This window comes from Microtus pennsylvanicus, chromosome 16 (assembly GCF_037038515.1).
Source record: "Microtus pennsylvanicus isolate mMicPen1 chromosome 16, mMicPen1.hap1, whole genome shotgun sequence".
Taxonomy (NCBI): domain Eukaryota; kingdom Metazoa; phylum Chordata; class Mammalia; order Rodentia; family Cricetidae; genus Microtus; species Microtus pennsylvanicus.
In genome coordinates this window covers 40,907,086-40,924,553 of record NC_134594.1, presented here as the reverse complement: position 1 = coordinate 40,924,553, position 17,468 = coordinate 40,907,086, and the positions used below count along the sequence as shown (strand labels likewise).

Sequence of the window (17,468 nt, the reverse complement as noted above, 5' to 3'; positions counted from 1 at the left end):
GCATTTATACATAGATGAATGCAAATTTGTCTCCACTATTTATATTTATGTATATATTTTATTGAATACAAATGAAAGCCATTTTGATTCTACAATGATTTATAAAACTGTAAAGAGATCTCAAGACGGAAGGTTTTGAGAAATGCTGAGGTTGAAATGTGGGGGTTGCGATGCTGGGCGGATTCCTGGCTTCACTTTCCTAAGTGTGCGTCTAAGAGAATTCAGGGTCAGAATGCAGCACTGTGCCTTTCCCAGGATGCCTTGGTAGTGACTGGCTGCAATTCTCTTCGCAGCAATGCCCTGCCTCTAGTTCTCTTTGCTGGAATAGTTCTCCCAGATCCGTAGCTCTTCCCATGACTATCATTGCTTTGAGGAATCTGGTTTTCTTCAGAACTTTCTTAAATTCCTTCATCTTTTGTTTGAAACACATGCCAGATGATCCAGAATGTAGCCCATTGGCTCCACCTCTATCTCCTTTTGTGTCGTCTTGAAGACTTTTGTTTTGACTAAACTTGACAATAACCATCTCTTATGTGGCCATTTTAGCATTTTGCCCACGTTTTAATGTTATTTCATTCCTGCTGGGTTTCAGAGAGACCCCACAATAACCTTGTATAAAAGTAGCTTGGCATATTTCTGAGAATTTATTTCCATGCCCCTCAAAGCTCCATTCTAAGAGAAGGTGGTAAGCCATGCAGAGTCTGTTAAAGGCAACTGCACACTCTCACAGCCAGCCAGAGAAAAGAGTGATTTGATGGGGAAAACCATGGAAAGACCTTTTGAACTTAGTGTGCCGAAGGCACAGGTTTCTTAAATGAAAGTTTTCTTAGAAACTCATAATTGTAGGAAATTTAAAAAAATATGTATTTTTAATACATAATATGGAATTGAATAGGCAAAATTTCTGTTTCATGATTCTGACGCTCCTCTTATTAATGCAAGTTCATGTGGTTTTACAGAACATGATGTCAATTGTCTTTTCCTTTAATATATTTGTAGTCAAGTTAGATAGGTGTCACTGAATTTGGACATAAATAATGTTTGCTATTTTTATCAGAGTTGCTAGCTTTTAGAAGACATCACCTGTAAGTACTACATGCTAATTATAAGAAATTGAAACGATGCAGTTAAGCTCAACTAAGAAATGAGGTGCTGCCGAGGCTTTGTCAGCAAGTTTTAGGATCACTTTGTGCAGTCTGTTTCACACAAGTATGGTTGTGTGACGCACTTTTTAAATTAGTAATATGTTGAGAAAGATTTCCTTACCTAGTTCTAAACCTAGACCTACTTCATCATTCCCCAACACATTGTGTGTGTGTGTGTGTGTGTGTGTGTGTGTGTGTTTCAAGGCCAGAGGTTGACATCTGGTGTCTTCGTCCACTGCTCTCCACCATATATAAATATTAAGGCAGGGGTTCCTAGTGAACCTAGAGTACATTAATAAAACTAGTTTTGATAGCCAGCCTGATGTGGGAATTCTCAGTCCTGGGGCTAAAGACAGGTCATCGTGCACATTTACACAGATGCTGAGCTATGGCCCTCATGTTTTCTTGCTGAACACTTCAGCTGAACAGTCACCTCCCCATCACTCACTTTATAATATTTTTAAGAGGCAGAGTAGTATCTTTTAGTATCTGATTTTTATAAATCCACTTTCTTTGATGGCTATTTTGCCCTTATGATGTTTTTGCATGCAAATATATTCATACTCAAGATTTTATTGATTAGAAGCAGTCCTTGAAAATGGATTTCTAGGTTAAAGGATGTCCATGTTTGATAATTTGATACACAGCCTGCCTCTTGAATTTTAGCATTATCTACCCTCCAAGTGCACACGTGTTAATCTCATCTATGCTTACTTCAAGGGATTTGTTTGACAGTGGCCGTCTGGCTTCCTTCTGTGTTCCCATCATCCTTGTCAGTGGGTGTCCCTAAAAAGGAGCACAGATCATGGGCTATGGAAATTTTTCAAACTGGGACTTGTAACTTTATCCAGAGTGACGCTATTTCTGAGGATCAAGTCTCACACTTTCATAGGAAATCAATCCCAAATAAAATAATTCATTAAATATTGAGTCACACACAGGTCCTACCTTCATTTTTTGCACATTTTGCACATATTTTTATATGGGTGGGGTGGGCTGATGAAGATTAAGTTACATGAGGATTTCAATAGTTCCAGTGTTAATTCTCTCAGTCACTGCATAACTGGAGGTAAGGTAGAATTGACGGATGCTTTATCTCTGCCTTACAAGACACGCCACATTGTTAGCACTGCGTTCAGTACAAAGTTAGGAAGATTCCCTTTTGAGCACAACTGGAAAGGAAACTAACAACACTATTCTCCTTGTTGCCTTATTGTTGGGCTCCAAGGGACACATTTTGTGTTTACACAACTTTTTGTTGTTGGCCAACTCAAAACGGTAACTGACTATAAATCAGCCCTGAGACCATGTGCTCTGATCATATGATAAAGGCTTATGGGCTACCCCATTCTTATGGGTTCTACTCCCGCGCACGGGCACACACACACACACACACACACACACACACACACACACACACACACATTTGCATGCTCACCTATACACATACCTATTTTACTGCATGTTATTTGGAAGAAGTAACACTCTTACCAAAAGGAGAAATGTATTATAAGTATCCTTCCACCCCCTCTTTACTCAGCTTTCTGGATTTGATGAGCACCTTTTGGGGTTATTTTATTCATTTTTTATAATGTAAGTGCTGCTGCTATTGCAGTATATAAAATACAATTATAAGTTTCTCAAAGCTTGCTTATAAATGCAGAGGGTGGGAAGTGACTGGGAGGGGGCACAGTGGATTGCTCCACTTTTTATTAATTGAAACAGAAAAGCACTTTTGGGGGCAGCCAAAGGATTGCCTGTTTCTGAAATTAAATATTTGCAGAAGATTTTTTTTCTAATAACTTCCCACCAACTCCACCCAGGAGGCACAAAGGAGTTCTTCATGGGGTCAGCTTCTGGCACTCCTCCAGAGGAGATCACATGGTCCACCTTGCCTAAGATGGAGTAACACCTGGTAATTTATCCCTTGGTGCTACAATGCTGACACCCACGATGATGCAAAATAGGGAAGAGCCTGAGGTTAGCCTCATACCCAACATTCTATACCCCCCATACCTAAGAATATTTTATACCCCCCGTACCTAAGAACCCAAAACAAGGGTCATGGTCTCTTCCCACCAGGGAGAGCCTTCACCACCAGAGTCAAAAACTGCACGGTGCCTCTTTCATGTCCTGAGAAGTAGGCTCCTCGCTAGTAGAAAGAGAACCCTTAGCTAAAAGGGGCTCTTCACTGTTGGCTGTGAGGAAATTAAAGTTTTCACAGAAGAGGCCATCTATTATATGTGCCTGTCGACCCTCTCATCCCACTAACCTCTCACTAATTGGAGTTCAGGGTGCTGAAACGGCTGGCCCCAGCCTCTCACTCACAGACCCACCAGGTCCAAATGCAGCCCATTTTTCCTCCGAATTCTGGTTCTCTGAGGCGAACAATGACCCTGCTGAGATTCCTAAATTAAACAGGGAAATGCAAGGGCATTAACATATTCCTGGGTAGAACTGGATAGAAGGGGCAAGATTCACGAATTATTTTATTCTTATACAAGTGAACAAACACATATGTATTTATTTATGCATGTATTTGTATGTATGTGAATTATTCTGTACATTATTTTTCCTTTAAACAAATATATATATATATATATATATATATATATATATATATATATATATAATTTAATAATTCTAAGAGTATGGTAGGCAGTGATAGTACATACCTTTAAGCCCAGCAAGCCGGGCGGCGGTGGCGCACGCCTTTAATCCCAGCACTCGGGAGGCAGAGGCAGGCGGATCTCTGTGAGTTAGAGACCAGCCTGGTCTACAAGAGCTAGTTCCAGGACAGGCTCCAAAACCACAGAGAAACCCTGTCTCAAAAAACCAAAAAAAAAAAAGCCTTTAAGCCCAGCACTTGGGAGGCAGAGGCAGGCAGATCTCTGAATCTGTAGACAAGGCCAGCCTGGTCTGCAGAGCTAGTTTCAGGACAGCCAGAACTGTTACACAGAGAAATCCTGTATCAAAAAATCAAAACAACATAACAACAAGAAAACAAAGTGTTTGAGAATATGCATTATATTAAATGCTTTTGTCGTAAGTGGTGATGCGGAGCTCTTTGGGGTGTTCTGAAGCCCTGTATACTGTCCACAGGCAGACTCAGCGGGTGGTGCTTTTCCCCCATCACGCCATCACACCTTTTAAGTGTTGTGCGCCTCCTTGCTACTATTTGGAGGGTTTCTGAACTGCTCTCTCTGTTGCCTGAAGTTCTTGTCTCTCAGTTCTCTGTGTAACTCATTCCTTCATGTCAGTTAGGTCTTGCTTTAATTTTGAAGCCTCCCGAAGTACTCTCTGTATAATTCTTACAATTAATACATTTTCTCTATTTGCGCTGCTTCTTTTTTCTCCCCTTTCTTCATTTACTTTTTGCCGCATCACATTTTCCTCTGTCTTTTCTCATCAAAGGTGATACAGAGTCTTTCATTATTTTAGGTAAGTCTTAGAAATACTTGCAAGCATATGGTGATCAATGAATCCAAGGAATTAATATGAAGTAGTAGCTAAAATTAACATTGAAAGAGGCAAAATCTGAGGAACAAAATTTATAGATAGAGAATGGTTGTCTTAAGATATTGGAATCCAGTTTATATGCTAGTTCACGGTATGTTAGCATTCTCCTCATCTCTCCACTTACTAAAATATAACTCCTAGTGATGTGATGAAAAATGAGAATAAAGGAAGTAGCCTGCTTCCTGTTATGGGGCCATAAATAGCACCGACTTTAAAAAATACCATTATAAGCAGCAATTTAATAACATATCTCCATCCCCTGGTAGTCAATGGCATCTGCTGCTATCACTTTGGATTCCTGCTGTTACTTAGACCCCTACTCGGGATGCATATGAAGGATGACTCATTTTGTCTGCTGTTTGTGGAATTGCAAGAAGACAATTAGGTGACATGGATATAGCTTCTGGTTTCTTGAAATTGTCTGATTAGCTGTGACAGCCTTAGATGCGAGAGACAGAAAGATCCCATATCTTCCTAGACACTTACAAGCTCAGGTACGTAGAATGTATTAGGTTCTTGTCACAGCAGGCCACTATGTGAGGCCCATTTGCACTGGAAAGTGGGTTTTAGGTGAGGCCACTTCTGTTCTGCAGATGGAGGGCAAGTCAACAGTGGCTGAGGTTTACTCGGATAAAAGACAAGCAGGCTTGAACCGCATGCAGAAAGAGATTTGCTGTAGCCAAAAGGAAGCTCACCAGTGTGTTGCCAGTATTTATTCTGGGCTTTATTGCTTATAAAAATCACTAGCTAAAAACAAAGTCCCCAGTGTCTTGGAGTTAAATTACTTTCCTAACCTGCCAATCTATATTAACTGTAGTCTTACTAAACATGAAATCTTTTCAGGTGCATTGTTTCTCTAATTCTCCAATGTTGCCCTAGAAGAATAGAAGCTAGGAAAAGCAGGTGGAGTATTTGTGACATGGTCGGTTTCAATGCACGACTTTTTTGCCTTCAGCACGGGAAGGCAGATTTCCATATAATGGAATCAGACTGGCTGTCTGCTGTTGCCACGGTTGATTCAGGTTTCCTGCATTAGCCCTGAAGGAGCAGAGAAGAGTGATACAAACGGAGGGCCGGTGTGCCAGAGCTCAAGCAGGTGGGCAGGGGAGGGGGTGCGCATGCAACAGGGGGTGGTCATTGCTGATCCCAAAACAAATGTCTACATGGGTAAAAGGATAGAGGGGCAAATTTTTTAACACAACTTTAAAATGTCAACTTTAAATACACAATGCAACTGAGGGTGGTCATTACTGATCCCAGAACCAATGTCTACATAGGCGAAAGGGTAGAGGGGCAAATTTTTAAACATGGTTTTTAAATGTCAACGTTATATAAACAAATATACTTTCATGTATATTTCTGCTGGGGAATAGTCATCTTTTAGTACTGAACATATACTACTTGCTTAATTTGATTTGAAAGCAATTAAAAATCCTTCACAAGCTTTAGTCTTTTAAAAGACTACTATCACAAATTGCTTTTTATGCTCAGAGAATGTTGTAATTATTTAAAGAGTATGAAGTTGTGATCGCTTAGAATTTATGTAGCATTGTCTTCTGAGCATTTTGTGGCTACTTCATGACAGAACTTGAAACAGCTCTTTTTACCTGCTCAACACCTGCATTAAGAATTGACCTGTCAATAATTCATTATGGGTGAGAGAGAAACTCATGAAACCTTACCTCTCCCTGAGGAGTTTTCATTAATAGTTACTCAGTGATGTAAAGACTGGAAAGTTGCCATCACTGTTCAGTTAAATACTCCTCCTTTCATGCTTATATATGACATTCTAATTAAATATAGTGCACGATACACACAGACACACATGCACAACCTGCACACACACACACGACATGAAAGACATGGCAGGTGAGAGACTAGTTTGAAGAAGAAGTTTGTTAGGAGTGAAAGGGATTAAGAGAGGATAACAAAGTAAGAAAGTGAATCTGATCAAATTGCTTTATATATGTAAAAAATTATGAATCAAATAAATAATGATTATGTAAGATAAGAGCCATGATATATTTGAAATTTCAATGTGCATTGAACTCTAGTTTCTAAAGTTATAATCATCTTCATTCATTGTTGTGGTATCAGAAAGTCATATATTATTTTTCTTTAATTTGAATATAAAAGATGAACGAGCATCGATAATAGCCTACAGCAATGAGCCTTAGAAGAGTGACATGGCTAACTTTTATAGCTTACTTGCAGCAATGCCATATGCTGTAGTTAGCGATTTACAAACATTAGTTTCTTTAAGCCCTTTTAACAAGGTTTTGTTAGTTGTAATTATCTCTGCATCACAGATGGGTAAAGTGATGCCTATAGAGGTTAATTAATATGATTGACTTTCATGCCCAACTTCAGACAATTAACTAGTGAAACAGACAGACTTGAGCACATTTGCTGGAGATTCTGGGTGTTCAAACAAAATCAAGTGGAAACAAGCATATGCTTAGGATGATAAAAATATTAGGTCACATTATTTCAAAGATACAGGCCATTCAACTTTGATGTCTTCCCCTAGCTTAATAGTAATATTTCATGTCATTTAAGGAATCATTTAATCAGAATTGAAGCTTCAGTGAAGAGAACAAAGCTTAAAAGAGATCTGATCCTGATTCTTTTCTTTAACATAAACTTTACCAAGGGTTCGTTGCTTCTTTCAACCCCTCCTCTCCTTTCTGCATTAGAATGACTTGCTTAGTTAAGACTCTTTTACATGCATGATTCCAGCTGGTTCTGAGTGGTCTTCTTGCATCCCTTCTCTGTTCTCTGCTCTTCTGTGTCTCTACCAACAACATCCTCTGCAGCAGTCCTCTCCTTTTTAATAACTATGACTTTCCTCTCACTTTTTAATTCATGAACTTTTTTCTTTGACAATTTCATACATGTATATAATTAATACACTCTAATTACTCTTGGTCTCACCCACTCTTTAATCTCCTGCCATACACTTTTATGCCTGTATGTTCCTTTATTACATACATACCACTTTTGGTTTATTTTGTGACTCAGTTATTTTAAGCAGAATTGTCTGTGTTACCACAAGGTTGGAACTTTCCAGTGGATCCCTTGATTGGGCGCACACTGAAGACAACGACTCCCTCTCTTCTAGAATCTTTCAGTTGCCAATAGTTTATCAATGAGAGGTTGGGTCCCATGTGACTGCTTCCTTAATCCACAATCAACAGTTGCTAGCTCCAGTCTTGTGAACATTCTGTGCAGACAATCACAGTTGCTCTGAGATCATGTTTCCAATGACTATCCTAGTTGTATGTCAACTCTCACAAGCTAGAGTCCTCTGAGAGGAGGAAACTTAAATTGAAAAATAAACCATGCCTCCATAAGGTAATGCCATGGGTAAGCCAGTGTGGCGTTTTCTTAATTAGTGATTGATGTAACGGCTTGTGGTGGTTTGCATAGGAATGGCTCCCATGGGCTCATTGCCTGAATGCTCATCCTCAGTTAGTGGAACTGTTTGGGAATAATTGGAAATGTGGCCTTTTGGAGGGACGTTGTCACTGGCGGTGGGCTTTGAGTCCATGTTTAAATGTTTATTTTTGTGAGAGTTGCTTTGGGGATGGTGTCTCTTCATAGCAATGGAACAGTAACTAAGGCAGGAGCCGACCCCAGTGTGGGCAGTGCCACCCCGAGGCTAATGGTCCTGAGTGCTATAAGAAAGCAGACTGAAGATGCCATGAGGAACAAGTCAGTAAGCAGCAATCCAGCCTCTGCCCCTGCCTCAGGTTCCTACCCTGGCTTTTCTCTGTGATGTATTTGCAAACTATAAGGTGAAAGGAACTCAATCCTCCCCAGGTTACTTTTGGTTATAGAGTTTGACCAGAGCAATAGAAATTCTAACTAAGACAATTAATTGCTTTGTCCCTTCACTAGCAAGACTAGTTACAAAAGGTGGAAAAAAAGAATTACCTGTCAAGAATCATTGGTAAAATCATGGACCACTAATGCCTTCAAGCTTGCAAGTGATCACTAGGCTAATAAGTGTGGTGGGCTGCCATGTCCAGGCTCTTTTTTAAAGATCTCACTTCCTCATGCTTGTGTGACAAGCTCTTTACAGACTGAACCATCCCTCTGGATGCTACATGGAGATTTTAATCCATAGATCTAGAGTTTTTGAAACTAGGAATTTGTCATTAAAGTTTTTCTGCTACTGTCTGGATATTCAGCAAGTGCCTGTAGAATGCATGCATGTGTTGATGATGACCACCAGTTAGCCTTACTAACATACGTGTGATCTGAAATAAAAACTTTTCTCAATAAGTTTGCATTTATAGAATGACACTTAACATGTAAACAGTAGGGAAATACTTTGTCTTCTCAAAAGCAAAGTATTACCCTAGATAAATTACTATCTACATGTTTATGTCCTTATTGGTATTCTCTCATGAACTAGACCTCTACAGTATCGCTGGGAAAGGAGTTTTTAACAAAAAAATGCCTTATCGATGTTGTATATCTAAAGTGGAAAGATGTGGTCGACTTGCCTCTATCAAACACAAATTTTCTCATTCTTATCATATTTAATCTTCTTCCTCCTAGCATTTGTTTTGCTGCTTTCCTCTTGAAGTATAAATGTATGTGTGGATTTATATTTAACCTGTGCTCTTTGTTTTCAGTGATACATGAATAAGTGTAAAACACACACAGACACACGCACGCACACAGATACACACAAAACTGTGAGTAAAGAGAAAGAAAAGGACTTATGGCATAAACAAGTAACAGGTTCAGTAACGTGTTGACCTTAACTACTTCCCATAGTGGCCTGAAGTGCCTCGTTTTATGAGTGTTACACGGAAGTAGATCACAAATGAAAAGTTCCGTTTTGTTTAGTGAATAGTGTCTCAGTAGCAGTTCCGTTTTGTTTAGTGAATAGTGTCTCAGTAGCATAACTATGAGATTTGCCTTTCTTTAATAAAAGTGAAAGATTTACATGTTTATTAGCAATGAGGCATTAAGTCAAGATGGCCTCTAGACAGTCGGGCTGCGTGGTGGGTAAAGGAAACAGATAAAGAGAACCATGACTTCATTACTTCAGCTCTGACCTACAAATTGAAATGTTATCAGCTTAACAAACAGAAGGAATAACACATTGCAAAAAATGTGTTTAACTGCTGGGGGATCTCAGCGGCGAAAATGCACAGTCAAGATATTTTTTTATTGAAATGGAAGTGGTTGATCCTGAAACTGTATTTAATTTTTTTCCTATGCTATTTTCCCCTAGGTAATCAGCTCTGATGTGGGGTCTACTGTTTCCTTCTGGATGATAGAAACTGGGCAGAAAGTCAAACAGTTTTCTGGTTGCCATGGCAACGCAGAGATCAGCACCATGGCCTTGGATGCAAATGAGACCCGGCTCTTGACTGGCAGCACAGATGGGACTGTAAAGGTATGGACAAAGAGAGACTTTTTCTACCCAGGTATGAGGAGGTTCGAAGGATGTGTGGAGAGTCACAGCTGAAGCTTTGCCTGCTGTTGCCTTGGGAGAAGAAAGACAAGACCAGATAGCAGCTAAATAAACCAGCCAACAATGAAGCTGTAAGAATGATGAATAAATGAGTTCTCTGAATAAATTATTTGTAATAAAACAGCCAAGCATACTTATTTCAGAAAGCCTCTTCTAGTGCATGATTACTTTTTGAAAACAGGAGGCTTGGATAATTTTCACATGCTTCGACTAACATCTCTCTAGTTTTCTTTTTTTCTAAATTTATGAAATGTGGGATAGGATAACATAATAAAGTTTTTAAATGGCAGTAATATACTTTTTTCAAAAATATGAACACTTGAAAGTAAACATATTTAATGACTTGTATTTTTGTTATATGAACATAGGGAGGTGGTGAGATGGGATAATAAAACTATAATCATAATCATATTTCTTTTCCATCCTAAACTAACAGTACCTTATTTCTTACAGTTTTCTTATTTTACAACTATCATTTATTTATTCTGTGAGGAAGGAGATATTTTAATTTGCAACGTGACCAAATTTTCATGTTAAGGCCGAGGCATGTAGTAGAAATTGTTACCAGTATCATGGAGAGAGCCACGCAGGCAGCCATGGTAGTCTTTCATTGGTGACTTGTGACACTGTAAGGTAACAAGAATAGTTTCTTAAATAAACTACATGATTCCCAAAGCTGTCCATAACAGGGACAGAAAGATGTTAGACTACCTCCCATGGTAAATGAACCACTGGCATGGGATAGATAATACATTCTGTTAAAGTGCAGGGGAGTCACAAAAAGCTACTTGGGCATGTAGAAACATTACCTTACATTTAGGGGCAAAGTTAAGGGAAAACCTGGGGTGATAACTGTCACCATGAGAAGGGAGCTAGAGTGGATTTAGCATGAAAAATTCAGTATATCAGCAGAATACGGCTATGCAAACCTGGATCAGTGAGAAGAGGATGGGGAACTGTTAAAGGAAAGGTCACCATTCACAGGAGATCTAATACAATGTGTAAAAGTCACTGGTCACCCCAGTCCTAACAGATGAAGAGAAATAAAAGAGCAACAACCAAAACTGGAGTGTTTTACAGGCAAGAGGAATCATCCAATGCCTCATTATCCAATCTTAAAGTGTGAAAACTGAGGCAAAAATAAAAGAAGGGATAAAAACCGATTTCCCCCTTATGTAGAAGGAACTGGTTATGGAGTTCAGGGTAAAGCAGACCTTGTAGATACTGCAAAATTATCCATGATAAACATTTCCTAGAAAGAGGAATGGCCACATCTTTTCAATATTTCTTCATGGGAATTATTTTAGCTGATCAGAGTAAGAGTCTTGTCTAAAGAAAGCAATACAACATGGATGCAGAACCCAGAAGATCCTAGATTCTCTGCAGCAACCTTTTAGTGGTGACTATAAATCTACTTGCTGAAGAGAAGGCTGAACAGTTGAGAAACATTTCTGCTCTTTCGCAGATCTGAGTTCAGTTCCCAGTGCCCGCATTGTACAACTGCCTGGGACTTTTGCTAGAGGGCATCTTCTTCTGGCCTCCAGTCCGTGGACCTCTGCATGCTTGTGCACATAAACATGCAGAGACACATATGCATAAATTCATACTAAAATAAACCTTAAAATCTATTAAGTAATATTCTTTTTTTTTCTGTTTTTGGATTTTCACGACAGGGTTTCTTTGTAGCTTTTGGTTCCTGTCCTGGAACAGGCTCTTGTAGACCAGGCTGGCCTCGAACTCACAGAGATCCGCCTGCCTCTGCCTCCCGAGTGCTGGGATTAAAGGCGTGCGCCACCACCGCCCAGCAGTAATATTCTTATTGAATTTTAAGATGTGTTTATTCTTATCACAGTCACACAACATAATCTGAAATCTGGCAATCACTGTATTAGAATGTAAATAAAGGTTAAACTTATTTGGTCATATTTTGTGAGGGAATAAAAATGAATGACAGTTTGTAACCCCATTTATGATCTCAATTCAGAAGTTGTATGATCAAAGAATTAACATTATGTTCCACTTACCATGGTTTTGAAAGATCTGAAAACTAATTAATCTTTGAAGTAACGTCTACACTGAGTCTCGGCTCCCCTTTCCCCTTATGAGACCAGCACTGCTGCTTTCTTGTCTACTTTTCTATCCTCAAAGAGCTATTTTTCGCTGGATGACAGACCACTGTACATGCTGGTCTGCGGTTTCAGGGTTCTCCCCTGGATAGTAGTTTATAAGGATAGTCTATATAATAATGATGTTTACTAAATTCTATAAAATATTACCTTTGCAGCAGATACTGTTACAAAGCCCCCTCCCCCACAGCAATGCAGGACTAAATCCATAGTTTACATCTGAGGGTGCTGAAGCTCCAAAGGTGGCCCCGTTGTTAGGGTTTCGGGGCGAGTCTAGAAATAGCAGGTGACTCATCCTCTCTTTTGCGCACATGGAGGCTGTTACTCAGGATGAAACAAGTACCGTGCACATTCTAAGCATGCGCTTTAACTGCTGAACAATGCCAGCAGCATGATCCATTTCCTGGTGGTTCTATCATATGATACAACTTATGTCTCCTGCTAATTGGAATCACATTGAGTCAAAATTTTTAGGGTTTATAAACAGCACTATAGGGTATGCTTAAAAATGTTCTGAGAATGAATCTATCTGTGAGAAAAGTTTACAGATGTTGAACTTTGAAGTCAAAGAGTATATTGGTTTTAATTATGATACACAGTGCCAACTTGATCTCTGCATAATATTTGTCAAAATGTTTCATCTTTGGGCTTCCTTTAATTGCCAGTGATCTACTGATTCCCTCTCTGTAAAAATGTATCTTTTGGCCCTGTCAATACCACAGTCCCTGAGTAGCGAGTAGAACCATTATTAGATATACTTTAAGATTGGGTCTGGCAGACCGATTAACAAAAGACAGGAGTATGCTTTAGACCCTGAATTAGATGTTTAGTTTTTTAGTCATCCTTGAGGAATATGGTGCCTATATCACATGTAAGGGAAGACAAACAAACAGATAGGATGGTAACTGATTCTAAAATATTCAATACAACAGCACACTGGTGGTCACTAAATAAATAAATAAATAAATAAATAAATAAATAAATAAATAAATAAATAAATAAATAAAATAAAATAAAAAGACATTCCCTCCACCTGCACAGAAGCAGTCATGTGGTGAATTTTCCAGTAGGTACCAGCTGGGTGTCCTTAGCACACTATGTTCCTTAACTATCTACACAGCAATTGGTTTAGAGCCCACAGACTGAGGACTCAGTTCTAGGTAGTTGACTGCTTCAGAGCTGGAAAGAAAGCTGTAAGGACAGATTGGGATCTATGTCTTTAATCCATGTGCTTTAAATCCTAAGAGCCTCTCTTTGTGTCACACTTATTTGCAAGAGTATCTCGCACAAATCAAGAAAACACGTCATTATATTCACACACTTATTTAAAAGTATTTCGGATGATGCAGAAAAACAGGCCGTTGGAAAAGTCTGGAGAAAGGCATGTGGGCAGGGTGGTGTCTTCCTCTTGCTGGGAAACACTGTACTTCCCACGTCTGTTCACTGTTGATCTCTTTAGAAACTCCGTAAGCCTGCTTCTTTGTTTCTCTTACTTCATTTCTTGGACATGACCAACTGCATCTCTACTCACTGGTGAGCATCTGAATTTTCAGTTTCTCTCCCACAGATGCTGGGAGACCCTCATTCTCAAGTCTCTAAAGCCAAGGTTTTGTTGTAACCAGTCCTGGTTAGGATGCTGCTGCCAAGGTCTGCTTCCATCTTGAGATATAGTTTGACCCTTCTATCACAACGGTAGTGTCTCCCGTTTGTCTGGATGACCAAATCTGTAAATACCCATCCTCAGGTAGATGTTTTCTGGTAAGAAATGATTTGGTAGTATTTTCAGTCCAGGCTCTCTTATTATAGGTGAATTTTCATTTGTACAAGTTGTAGACTTTGATGGTTGATGTCTGGTCCTTTTGGCATTTTTTTCTATTGTTCCTAGGTAAAAAAAATATTTATCTCTTTAATGGCATTAATCTCTTCAACATTTATATTGTTTTTATCTCAAGTGCCATTTTTGCACATTTGAATTCACTCAAAATCCTTTCTTCTCTGACCTTTTTCCTCACACTGCTTTGATCTACTTTCTGCTTTCTCATGGGGGAACAAGAACAACGAGCAGTATCTGTGTCTGAATGTTATCTTCTGCCAAACAAATTATTCAATTACCTTTTTTTTTGAAAAAAAAATTTTTCCACACAATATATTCTTACCAAGGTTTTTCCTGCCTCATCTTCTTCCAGGTCCTCCTCACCTTTCCACCCTTTCAGCTCCACACCTTTTTTCTCTCTACCTTTAGAAAATACGCAAGCAAGCAAGCTAGCAAAAAATGAAATAAACCACAATAAAACAAATAAAGCACAGAGAAAACAGCAAAAGACAAAGAAAAATCAGAAGAACATACCCATGCAGACACACACAGTGACACAGGAGGCTAGGCATTGCCCCCACTCATGTTCTCAGAACACGATGAGAAGGTTTCAGATTCTTTGCCAAATTATAACATGAGTATTTTCTAGTCCAGTTCTCACTAGAGGTCCCGTTCTCTAACAGCTCATGAGCCTGTCTTCTCCTATGCACATTTCTCTCTCAGCATTCTTTTTTTCTTCTTTTTTTTTTCTTTTTTGGTTTTTTGAGATGGTTTCTCTGTATTCCTTGTAGCTTTGGAGCCTGTCCTGTAAGATCAGGCTGGCCTTGAACTCCAGAGACCACCCGCCTTTGCTTCCCAAATGCTGGGAGTAAAGGCGAGTGCCACCACTTCCCGGTTCTTCTCTCCACATTTTTGTCCTGCAAACCTCACAGCAAACCCATCAGCTCTTAGGGCATTCTAGAGCATCTACACCCCGCAGCCCCAAACTTATCCACACCTCTTCCAAAATCCAGTCCCAAAGGACTATTCCCATGTGGTCAGGTTCATCACAGTGAGAGATCTATTTCTTGGTACCGATTTTCTGTACTAGTTACTTTTCAAGTTGCTATGATAAAATACCAGGCAGAACCGACTTTTCAAAGGGTCTATTTTGGGTCATGGTTTGAAGCACAGTTTGTCATGTTGGGGAAGCCTGAAGAGACTGGTCCCACCAAAAGTGCAGGCAGAAAATAGATGGATAAGTGACAATGTATCACCCATTTTTTTCCTTTTTGTTCAGCCTTGGCTCTCAGCCCATGAGATGAACATTTAGAGCATGTCTTTCCATGTGAGTTAGCGTTCTCTGAAAACACCCTCAGAGTAAACACTCAGAGATTTGCCTCCTAAGTGATTTCAAACTTCACACAATTGACATTTGAGATAAACTAACATAGAACGTAAACACTCATATTTAACAGACATTTCCTGTTGCACTGTTGGTTCACACACTGAAGGTATTCTCATGTTCCCATCTCACTGTTGGTTTTCATGTTTTTCTTCAAGGTGTGGGACTTTAATGGCTATTGTCACCACAGCCTAAATGCTGGGCAAGATGGAATTGTGGACATTTCACAGATCCTGGTTCTTAAGAAGATGATCCTGGTTGTGGGATGGGAGAGGTATGATATTCTTACGTAAAATATCAGAAGTGAAAATGAGGATGTTCTTATTTGAATCAAAATATAAAAGGAGACTAAAGAAGTCTAATTTGTTTCTGAGTCATTAACTTGGTAGTCTAGGTAGGTGAGTTGGAACTAACTGGGTGCTTTGTGAATAAAATACTGCAAGATTATTCATCTCGGTGACTAGGGCAGCCATTTGGGGCTTTCTTTTGGGTTTGGAAATCTGAGTATTATTTTAAAAGTTCCAGATAAATATGTATTATCATTTCATGAGTTTCCAAGTCTCTCCCGTATCGTAAAGTCAATAACTCTTACTGTTGTAATCGCCTCCTCAATTTCACAGGAAATCTTTTATTTTTCTTTTGATACATTGTCATAACCTGCATCTCCAAAGGAATCCACGTATCTTCCACAAACCAATTCTAAAGGCCTACGAACAACAGATTAGGTTCATCACAGTAGGGGCCCTGTTCTTTGCTATAGTAGAGAAAGACCCCTCTGCCAGCACCATCACCGAGCACTGGGAAAACGCACCTCACCCACCATGCTCTGCCTTCCACAGGTGCACCTCTTTCCCGCCATTATTAGGAAAATTATTTTTGTTTTCTTTACTTTTCTTGAGAGAAAAAAGGGATCATGGATCATGAATAAGTACGTTTCTATGCCATTGCATAAACACCAGGAAAATTAAGTGTTTTAAGAATTTCTCACTTAGAATTTTGATACTTCATAAAACATTGCTGTATTAGGTAACTTGCCTGATATTGTTTGTTATATAATTGTAACTTTTATGGATGGCCTGAAAGTAGGCTTAAGACATTTTTAAATCAGTAGTGAATATTAGATGCTTTTCCTCAATCATAGAACAGACATTTTTTTTCAATTCTAAAACGATTATATGTGGACTGTTTTCAAAAGGAGTTTGATGAGAAAGGAAACATAGTTCAGATCATTCCACTTGATATTAAAGACCAATTCAATCATCCTTAGCTGGAAGGACAAGGCTTTTTCACAGGCCTGGTATCAATCCTTATTCATTACCAAGTTACAACTCTTCAGCAGGCTGGGGCTCAGAGGTCTACAGCTAGACCACGGTTATGACTAAATTGAAGTCTCTAATCCCATGGAAGGGTGAGGCTATGGTATCCAGTTGATCCAGTTTACATTCCAAACAGAAAAAAATGAATTAAAACAAAATTCACAGACAGCATTTCTTTGCATTTTTAGATAGTCATAGTTAAAAATTAACCTCAAAGATAGTATTTATGATTGCTTTAAAATTTAAAGTGTTTAATATGTCAAGTTATTGAAAAGTGGCCTAAAGAAACATTTTGTGCTTTGGTATATGTTGGTGAGCTGTTAGTTACTTACTCTAACTAAGAGAAGATTTAAGAAGAGTAAAATGAAAGAAAATTAGATTCTTCTTTGTCTCCATTTTTTTTTCCCATCTTTCTCAGAGTTGTCAGACTTGGGTCATTTATCTGTAGAATGCATTAAAGAATTATCAGTTATATTATCCAATATTTATGGATATGGATTTCCAAAATCTGTTTCCTTAGGAGCATTTCATTAGGACAGAGCTTTCATGAACCAGATAGGGTCATTTCTAACTACTAGGCTTTTAGCTCATAAAGTCAGACGACAACTGTGTGGTTATAGCTGAGAAAATATGGCCTTGAAACCACTCAGCGTGGTTCAGTGATTAAAGAA

General features: G+C 38.9%; 1 protein-coding gene across 1 annotated transcript in view; it reads left to right on the top strand.

The window, feature by feature from the left end:
• Nucleotides 1–17,468, top strand: part of Wdr49 (WD repeat domain 49) — a 109,995-nt gene that overhangs the window by 45,272 nt on the left and 47,255 nt on the right. The window contains exons 8-9 of the mRNA XM_075950689.1: nt 9,916–10,080; nt 15,640–15,755. Coding sequence (XP_075806804.1) covers nt 9,916–10,080; nt 15,640–15,755 — 281 coding nt within the window. The remainder of the gene's footprint in view (nt 1–9,915; nt 10,081–15,639; nt 15,756–17,468) is intronic.